This window comes from Alosa pseudoharengus, unplaced genomic scaffold (genome assembly GCF_046254945.1).
Source record: "Alosa pseudoharengus isolate Yale_2024_CS ecotype anadromous, Long Island Sound unplaced genomic scaffold, YU_APseudo_1.1 YU_APseudo_1.1_scf_2, whole genome shotgun sequence".
In the NCBI taxonomy this organism is placed as follows: Eukaryota; Metazoa; Chordata; class Actinopteri; order Clupeiformes; family Clupeidae; genus Alosa; species Alosa pseudoharengus.
Window position 1 is genome coordinate 44,926,751 of NW_027468663.1, and position 10,338 is coordinate 44,937,088.

Below are 10,338 nucleotides of genomic sequence, written 5' to 3' on the forward strand. Positions count from 1 at the left end.
TGCGCACAAAAACAACCAGACAGAAGAACAGCTTATTTCCCTCTGCCATCACTGTACTGAACTGCAGATAAGTGGCGTCATCCCCTCTTTGGCCATTCACCCACTTATCATCCCAATATGCATCTTGCACACATTACATACATACATTTCCACTATTACGCTATTACTTCTGCACTTTATATCCACTCCACTCCATGTGTACTTGTCTTGATACTAGGCCTATGTCTTACTTGTATATTGTAGCCTATTTTGTATTATGTTAATACTATGTGTTTGTTGTCTATATTGTACAGTATGTGTCTTTATTAGCCTACTTATTGTATATTGAATGTTTTACTACATGTCTATTTGTAGCCTACTACTACAGAGAGTTTAGCACCTACCGAAGTCAAATTCATTTTGTAAGTATAGCCTACTTGTCCAATAAAAAAACTGATTCTGATTCTTTCATAGACAGTGGATTCTTTGGCTTTGGCTTCTTCTCACCCCTGATCTCGCGTTAACATTTTACCGGATATGATGATGAAGTCATTTCCGCTTATGACGCTCGTTAGACGTTGCGAAGTTTATTTCCGCTGTTCATTTTGCCACTGTAACATTCTGTACCGAAGCGAGTGTGAAGATGTCTTTGGGTAACATTATAGCATCGCCACATTTGAACACCCCTGCCCTCAATGAGGGTATTTTAATTGGAGATAAACATTACTCCGAGGTATATCTTGCGATTGATAGTTCAATAATACCCGAGGAAAGGCTTTCTCCGACACCCTCCATGCTCGATGGCCTCGACCTCGAGACAGAGACGGACCTTCGGATCTTGGGTTGCGAGTTGATTCAATCTGCTGGGATTCTTTTGCGGTTACCACAGGTTTGATATACACTCAGTAATACATACACTTGTTATATCTGTGGTAATGTAAGCGTTACGAAATGTTAATCAGATTTGTTTTGTGCCAATTCAATGATCTGGACAGCTATTTTTAGCTGGGTAATCAGCTAGCGAGCGTTAGCTAATGCTAGGTTTGGTTGAGAGAGCGGTCTTTGTCTACCGACTAGCTTCTAAGCAGGCAAGGCAAGTCAACGTAGGCATGACGCACTATGAGTCATTGGCTTAGCAAACAACTGCTGCTGCATTTGAGTTTTTTTTCATGTGTTACAGGTGGCTATGGCTACCGGACAAGTCCTTTTCCAACGCTTCTTTTACTCGAAATCGTTCATCAAGCATAGTTTCGAGGTAAGTTGGGGTATTTAAACGGAATATTCCGATAGAGGTTTGGGTCGCAGAATCCAAATCTCTAACGTTATACGGCTCTGGGAGAATCACTAAAGTTGATTTAGCTAAACTGGATGCCTATTTAACCTAATGACGACTTGTTGATTTTGTTGTTCTTGCGTTTGGGAGGACTTGAATTAACAGGCAAGGTTTCAAAGGCAGGTGGTTGTTCTAACACCTTTTTTATCAACGTGATTTCCAGATTGTCGCCATGTCCTGTATAAATTTGGCTTCGAAAATTGAAGAGTCTCCTAGACGAGTGAGAGATGTGATCAATGTGTTCCATCATTTGAAACAAAACAGGGATAGAAAACGGTGAGTCAGTCACTTGTAATGGTACTGAATGTAACATACATTGAATTCATTTCATTATGATAGTCATTGAATCATGTAATTTTATTTTTCATATCAGGTCATACGCACCCTTGGTTCTTGACCAGAACTACATCAACACCAAAAACCAAGTCATCAAAGCAGAGCGCCGCATTCTCAAGGAACTGGGATTCTGTGTTCACGTCAAACATCCACACAAGGTGAGTTTAACCTGCACTTCTCTGTGCATTCTTACACCCCAAGTTTTATCGCCACCCAAATCACCAAATTCTCGTTGGTCTTAGATCATCGTCATGTATCTACAAGTCCTTGAATGTGAGAAGAACCAGATGCTGGTCCAGACTGCATGGTAAGGACATTGTTCTTTGTAATCATGTGCCGTTACATTTGTTGACCTATTTACTCTGGACATGGTGTGGAATTTTTCTCTGACACACAGTTTGACAGGGGAAGATCTATATCCATTTGCTGTGTTTCCACTAGTCTGTTCTGTGTCTATCCACTTGACCAAACTGTTTGGCAGTGGATATGACTGGTTGACTTGTGTGAATGCAGTCGATGCCCAACTGTCAGGCAAAATATAATAACTCCTGAGCCAACCAAACTACGTATTTATTATTTTGGGAGGGCTTCCAGACCTCTATTTGACTCTGGAAGTCCAAACCTGGAAGGAAACAGGTTTTGTAAACCGTCATGACACCCCGAGATTGAACTTCTACAGCATACTCTCCAACTTAGAATGGGTCAACAACCCAAATAAGTGATGGGTGGGTAGGTGATCAAGCCGGAAGAGTGATTGAACAGCACTGCTGTGATCTAGTGGCAACACTACACTGTAAAGCATGTGTTACATGTTGGTTGGTTGGTTGGTTGGCACAGACCATACTTGGAATTACTTACTTAATCAGGTAAGCCAGGGTTTTGCGTTCTGGCCACACCCTCTCTCTCATATTGATTTTCAAATGAGTCTGCTGAACTGTCTTCAGAAAGCTTTGACACCTGTGTTCCTTGGTTACATGAGTTTGCATATTACTCTATACAAATTAGATCACTGCAAATGGAGAGCTCTCTTTAACTTTGTCCTTTTTCTACTCTTTGATTAAAGGGTAGCCCATGGTGGTAAGTGTCAGAGAAACTTCAGAACTCCTCCTGCAGCACGACCTCAGGAATTCCCCCCTCCATAATGGCTGGCCTTTTCGAGACGGCCAATCCAGTGAGAGCTCTCAGCGGAGATTCTCTGAATGGGGGGGCCTTTGCTACCAGGCAACATCAGCCTGTGTGCCTGGGGTGTCAAGGATTTTCTTTTTTTTTTTTGCGGGTGCCATTGATAGCCACTTTTGTTCATTGCCCAAATATTAGGCTTTTCACGGTACGTCATTTATCCATGGTGTACATATTGTCTGAGTGAAATTCTTGTAATTATAACTGGCAAAAGACTATGAGTGTGTGTTCATTATGGAAGTAAAGAACACTCACTCACAGATTTTAGTTTATGAGCTGATTTTGTGCTCAGTTAATTTTCATCACTTGGCCCCTTTTCAATATACTGAATTTGTTCCTCCAGGTAAGAACAGTGCAAAATTTGTCACAATGCCAATGTAGTTCCCTGTTTAAACCCATGAGCATGTCAGTAATGTTTTTTAGGAATACTGTGGGTTATGGACAGCTCCCTTGAACTTCACCATCCTGGCTACATCTTTATTGAGAGAGAAAGGACAAAGTTTGAGACTCCAAAATTAAGTGTCTAAAGTGTCTTCAGGTCAGTGCGTCAGGTGTTGCATAGTAGGTGTGTATTTGTGTCTCTTTACCCTCAGGAACTACATGAATGACGCTCTTCGCACGAACGTGTTTGTGAGATTTGAAGCGGAGACCATTGCCTGTGCCTGTATCTACCTCGCAGCCCGAGCTCTACAGGTTTGTTCATACATGTATGGCATAAATACTATTTGTATCTTGGGGCTTTTTGATGTCTGAAAGCTGAAAAAAAGCACTTCCAGTGTAGTGATTATGACAAAATGCCCATGTGTGTGCTTTTCCGCTTTAGACTTAATCACTTCCTGTCAATGTGTGTGTTGCTTTACAGATCCCTCTGCCTGCTAAACCACACTGGTTTCTTCTGTTTGGTGGTACTGAGGAGGACCTCAAAGAGATCTGCATCAGCACTTTGAAGGTTTATTCCAGGAAGAAGGTAATATACAGTGGAATTCCATACACATTTCAAAGAAAACACCCCACTGACATCATTTGGTTATTTTTAGGCAAAGAGTGGAGATAGATTGTGACGCATATTTAAACTATTTAATCGTGGTCCTCAGAAAGGGGCACTGAAGGGTCTTTTCCAAATTTCACAGCCAAACTACGAGCAGTTGGAGAGGGAGGTGGAGAAGAAGAAGCTTCTCCTGGACGAAGCCAAGCTCAAGGCCAAGGGGCTGAATCCCAATAGCACCCCTGCCTTCACTGGCGCCGAGGGTTTCTCCCCTGCATCCAAACCATGTGAGTGTCCTAACTTTTGTGTTTTTGTTCTCTTGTGCAGATTAATTAATTAGTCTGGTATAACCAGATCCAAATTAACGTTGTTAATTTTGAATCCAAAGAAATGTATTTGTCCAGTCCTCCTTTGCCACAACATTGCAAGCTGACATAATTAGCCTGTTCCCAAAACTAATCAGGAAACAATGTCTTTGCCCGCTTTACCCTAAATTTGCACATTCTTGCCCTGGCTTCAATTCTTGAACTGACCATCAGACCTACCCGTCACTGTTACACCAACATTTCAAACAAATGCTTAATTACCCAGTGATCGCTGATAGGTGCACCCTTTAGAATGGTTTATCAGTTCATATTAAATACAAACATCAGTTCCAGATTATAACAGTAAGACTGCAAAACCTGAGCTGGGAGCTATAGCGGGGCGAAGCTAAGCTACGTGTTCATCAAAGCTTTGTACATAATTGACGTAAATATGTTTTTTGCAGGTTCACCAAGGGAAGTGAAACTAGAAGAGAAGTCACCAGTCAGCAAACCACCAAAGGAATCGGAAGAGAGGCAGCCAATCTCCAAAATACCCCCAAATGGGTAATACGCCTGTACCATTTACATTACAAGGCTGCTCAGGGACACATGACTATGTGAAGAGTTTTTTGAGAATCTGAATTTTTTGTCACAGTCATGACTCAGACTATTGTCTTCTTTACTTTTCAGTCTCAACAAGGATGCCAAGGAAACCTTTCAAAATGGTCAAAACCACAGCCGGTCACGGTCACATTCCCGATCCCCTCACAGGCAGTAAGTGCTACCATTCACATCAAATTACAGTGATTATGTTAGCCATAGTATTCCTTATCTCAGCATGGTCTACATTAGGCGATGCTAACAGTTTTAAAGACTTTCATGATGGAAAGTAATAATTGTTTGGCTTGAATCTGCTATTTAATTTTTGTTTTTTGTTCCAATAGAATCACAAGCAGACGCAGTCGTTCTGGAACTTACAGCTCTCACAGCAGCCACAGCCCGTCGCCACGGCAACACAAGAGCCACCGGTCGCCGCTCCTACCCCACCTCAAAGGCGAGCACCGGAGCAGCGAGGGTAGCCGCCACAGCATCAAACGCCGGCGTTCCCGGAGCCGCTCGCCCTCCACCTCGCGGGACCGCGGCCGCGATCGTGATCGGGACTACCTGAAACGGAAGCACGAGCACAGCAGCAGCAGCCGGAGCCACCACCGGGACCGCCGGGAACGCTCGCGCTCCAGGGAGCACGGCCAGCGGAGCAAGCATCAGAGCAGGTCACACTCCAGCCACGGCCACAGCCGGCACCGGCGCTGAGCGGTCACCTCGGCTGGGCTGTCCGAAGAGGCTGCAGAGGAACAGGCCACGCCATTACACAACTGAGGGATCGAACATTTACAGTCCGTCTCAGCTCTAGGCATAAACTGGGGGAATAACAACTGAATTGTTGAACCTACGATCAGGGATGGAACGCATAGAGCATATTGTTGCTTGCGTTTATTGATTAGATTTACGAATGTTTGTGTATATGTAGTATATTTTTATGAAGTCAAACAGAAAGAGTTCTTTGTACATAATGTCTTTTCATAAAATAAAAAATAAAAGAAATGCTGATTTTTAACACCCTTGTTCTTTGTAATGAAATGGACTGTATAAGAATAAGTAGTAGAATAGTAGAATAGTAATACAGAACAAAATTAAACAATCAGTGGTTATATAGTCTATTACTGTAAGGCATTAAGGGGTATTATTACAATGTAACAATGAAAAAATATGGTAATGCATGGGGTTAATGTTACATAAAAGCAAGACATGATGTACATAGTATAGACATGTTCAAGGGGAAGTACCTGTACACAGTAACTTCCCAGTGCTTGAACAAAAGTTATAGGCAGATTATCAAGTTCTTTTTCATGTTGTGATGCCCAGTGCACAAGTCGTGGTCACGTGGGGGTTGCAATCCTCCGTATGTGAGTGTAGGACTTCCTCAGGGTCACGCTGCCATGGTGAGAGACTCCACGGGGCAGCACGCACTCCTCGGTCAGCCGCTGAGCCTGAGGGTCCCAGCACAGGACCGTGGCGATGACCTCGTTCTTGTCGTCTCGGCCTCCGGTAATGAAGAGTTTGTTGTTACAGGCTGCAATTCCACAACTGGCTCTCTCGCAGGTCAGTGTGGTCATCAGGCTCCATGCATCCTCCTTTGGGCTGTAAGCATACAGTGCCTTCATCGCGCCACCTTTAAAAGGAGAGCAGAAACTCATTCGTTTTTGTAATCAATGAGATGTAGGTTATGTCCCTGGCCTATAGTTAGTCTGATACATACCAACAACATAGATGGAGTCTTTGAAGGTGACAGCGTTTGTGCACTTGGCCTCAACAGGCATTGGGTTCTTGAGAGTCCATTCATTTGTCTTTGAGTTGAAGCACTGCATGCTGTCTGTGGCCAGTTTGCCATTGGGACCTCCTCCAATTACGTATATGCATTTTTCATAACTGGCTGCAGAGAATGAACTGACACAGAGGGAGAGTGGGGCAGCCTGAAAGAAATAAATGAAGAGATCAAGCGGTTGAAAGAAAAATGATCACAATTTGTCATCAGAGCAGCTGTATTCCATAATTCCTTAATCCCATTACACAACCTACCTCAGACCAGCTGTTGTGGAAAGGGTCGTATGCTTCCACACTTTTCAGTCTTTGGATTCCATCAAAACCTCCCAAGACGTAAACCTTTCCACCCACAACTGCCATCTTGTGTCTCCAGCGACCGTGGCTCATGTATTCAATCTGTATCCATTTGTTGAGGGAGGCGTTGTACTTCCATGCCTCATGCTGAGTTTCCTTCCCACCTGTGGAAACCAACCCCAACCCATTTACCAGGCCTCTTTGAGATCAAATCCAAATATATCGGCCCAAATGATGATGCCAGTTATGGGCATGACAGTACATAGAAGCAGACAAGGATTTGGTACATCTAATACCAAAATAATGAACAACACATTGATCTGATCCTGAGACATTAATTAAATAGCCTGTATATCCTAATGTAATCAGTTTCAGAACAAAGGAATGCAATACTAAAACCACAATACCCAAACCACAGAATAAACATACATGACTTATTTGAGCTGTAAATAATTTAAAATGTAGAAATTCTCTGCTGAATTGAATTTCATGTTTAGAAAATGATGTGAAGGAATGTAGAAATGGAGCATAACGTTCAGGCAGGCCATGGAGTCACGCCCAGCAACTTGACTAACTGCTCAGCTGGTGAAGATTGTGAGAAGCTTGTGAAATAAGAAATAACTGCCACATCCTCTTCAAATATAATCTAGCACTGCTCTAACACTAGCAGTATTATCTAGCACAATCGATGATGAAATGACGTATAAAAGTCTCACATTAGCCTACAAGTCTCACATTAGCCTACTCTTTATGGCCAACTATTTTTGAGAGAAAACTGAAATACCGGTAATCACTCACCAGTTAAATAGACTTCATTCCTGAATGTTATACAAGCAAATTCCACCCATTTCTTATTGTCAGTCTCTGTCTCCATCTCGGTCATGGGTAGTTTGGCCACCTCCAGACGACTCCGGCGCAGTGGATCCAGACATGTCACCTCAGACACAAACTTCTCGTCCTTGGTGCAGCCTCCGATGATCATGAACACCTCCGACTGGAACTCCTGCATTCTTGGTTTGGTGCGCTCTGAAATTACCTGGGAATGTGGGAAAACATTGAGACAAGACCAGCGCTGTAACCAGTTTTCAATGGCATGTACGGAACATGAATACACTGCATTGACCAGTAAATGGACAATTCTGATACAAAAATACTAAAGTTTGCCAGCTTTTGTTTACTGTTATCGAGTTCACCAATGATGAGTCTGTTCTTGAATAAAATCATTTTTGTCATGAATTAGACAATAAGCTGACCTCACTCCCACACAGGTGATAGGCCCTTGCCTCCTGCAGCAGTGAGAACAGCCCCTCACACTTGCGGACCAGTGGATCTCCCTCCACCATATCCACAAAGTAGCAGGGGTCCAGCAGGGGCAGCCGTACGTGCCTGAGCACCCGTGGCAGGGCGGCGGCCCTCTCGGCCTCACGGGCCCTGACCCAGCGCATGGTCACCTCGAAGACGTGCTCCTCCTGGGACACGGCCAGGTCGTCGCGCTGCAGCAGGCCCACCAGCTGGTCCTCGGGCAGCTCCAGGAACTCCTCATGGGCCACCACCAGTGTGAACCTCTGCAGGATGTAGGACTGGACGCGGGCCTTCAGGCTGGTCAGAGAATGCGTGTCGGCCAAGTGCAGGATCCCCACGCAGTTGTCTGGGTGGAGGGCCTCTGCCAGGAAGCTGGCACAGGCTTCTACTATGCGAGTGAACTAGAGAGAGACAATTATTTATTTTTTTTATTGAGTTTTCCCTCAAAGATTATTATAGTATAATACTATTACACATCATCCAAAGAATCAGATCAGTGTCCACATTTATCAAAATATATATAATATTGATCAAACAAATAGAAATGATCATTTGTTTTAATATCTAAAACACTAGCCTTACACAAATACAAATCTGTCTAATGTTTTTGTCACTCTAATGCTTCAGTGATGTTTAGACCCAGCCTATGGAACCAGACATTTATTGTGTGCTATAAACATGTGGAGCCACCCAGCAGACGCCCATCAGACCAGACCAGATGGAAAAATGTGTACAAGTAAACAAGGGTCAATTTCACTTCCCTGTCTAAGTGCCTTGAGACCACTACTGCATCCTGTTTTTTGACTCATAGAGGCATAGAGAATGAAGAAAAGAAAGAAAAAGTGTTCCCCGTCTGTCTGCAACAAGTACATTATTACAGTTTGTTATGAATGTCAGGCAAGCAGCTTGGAATAATGATTAGAAGCATTCAGGAGACAAAAAAGCATGATTGAAAAAAACAACAAAAACAAAGGCAAGTCAAAGCATGTATGATAATGTCACCTGAAATAGGCTGGCTGCCTCCAGTATTTTCTGCACATTGTGTTGAGTAATGAGTGCCTTGCTTGTGTAGGTGTAATTTAGGAGGATTTCCATGGTCTCTGCATCGAGCCCTTTAATACTGATCTTGTCTTCATGTTTTTCTCGCAGGTCACTACAGAACATGGCTCTGAAGGTAAACACCCAAACAGAAGACAGTTTTCAGAGGGGCATTGTTTTCAAACCTTGTTTACAGAACTCAATCTTTCAGTGTGACATTTTAACAAAATTCACACACTCTCTCCCTGTTTGTGAGATGTGGAGGTTTGGACTCACTTGAAGTACTGGCTGGCGGCGGCCAGCACAACCCGATGACAGGCGAAATCCACCCCTTGGACTCGGAGCGTCACATCTGTCAGAGAGCTCTCAGATCGCAGTGTTTCCAAGCCGCTCTGAAGCTGCACGGGGAGTCCGGCATCGTCGAATGAGAGACTCCCATTGTTCTGATCCTCCTGCGTGGAGTTCTCTAACATGCCCACTCCCAATCCTTCTCCTGGCCCACTGGCCCCCTCATCTTGGAGGGGGGTGCCGGCTGGGCTCTTCTCCCCCATCACCAGAGCTGGTCACCCTACAAAGGTGGTTGATGCTTCAGGTTCCACTAGAAGCATCAACAAAGGAAAATACCAACACTTCTATAGAGGCAACCCCGCATGAAGCGTCAAGAGACAATGTCAACCTTGCTCAACAGGCCTCAATGTTAACGGCCTCTGTGCAGACTTCCTCTTCATGTCACAGTCTTAACTGTGAGGGCAGGTGCAAAAACAGGAAGCGAAGCAGTTGCTCAAATCTACTTCCTTGTAAGCTAAAGTCCTGTGCAACAAGGCCTTTTATATGTCATTTTCTGGCTGGCTCCTGATGAGGGTACTAGAGGATGTCTATTTAAACACACAGATATATTAAATGCAGCACAATGCATAACATTTAGGAATAACATTAATTCCCTTGTTTGAGTTTGTTTTTTAAATGTATGAAGGTGCCGATTGCAATTTCATGGGAATCACAAATTGTTTCCACAATTGGGAAGCACAAATGTTTTTGGGGAAGGAAAAAAGGGAACTATCTTCACAAATGTGCAGGCTATCTGCACATCTTTCAGCAAATATGCATGATGCAAGTTGAAGATCCTTCCCTACATTTCTGCTAGAAGAGTGGTATTAAAATGCATCAATCACAAAAAGGGATACAATTCTTTCAACATACTGAAC

The 10,338-nt window shown here is 43.6% G+C and overlaps 2 protein-coding genes across 2 annotated transcripts; one reads left to right on the forward strand and one right to left on the reverse strand.

Annotated features, from left to right (window-relative positions):
• Positions 1–554: 554 nt before the first annotated feature.
• Positions 555–5,732, forward strand: ccnl1b (cyclin L1b). Its single transcript, XM_076295193.1, has 11 exons — positions 555–868; positions 1,160–1,234; positions 1,476–1,588; positions 1,686–1,806; positions 1,891–1,955; positions 3,421–3,520; positions 3,690–3,794; positions 3,958–4,099; positions 4,582–4,681; positions 4,808–4,891; positions 5,062–5,732. The coding sequence occupies exons 1-11, from the start codon at positions 623–625 to the stop codon at positions 5,426–5,428; spliced, it is 1,518 nt and encodes a 505-aa protein (XP_076151308.1). The 5' UTR covers positions 555–622; the 3' UTR covers positions 5,429–5,732.
• Positions 5,594–9,909, reverse strand: klhl6 (kelch-like family member 6). The gene is made up of 7 exons (XM_076295189.1): positions 9,410–9,909; positions 9,098–9,263; positions 8,047–8,496; positions 7,592–7,829; positions 6,755–6,957; positions 6,435–6,648; positions 5,594–6,347 (listed from the first exon to the last, which is right to left on the reverse strand). The coding sequence occupies exons 1-7, from the start codon at positions 9,682–9,684 to the stop codon at positions 6,055–6,057; spliced, it is 1,839 nt and encodes a 612-aa protein (XP_076151304.1). The 5' UTR covers positions 9,685–9,909; the 3' UTR covers positions 5,594–6,054.
• Between the last annotated feature and the right edge of the window lie 429 nt (positions 9,910–10,338).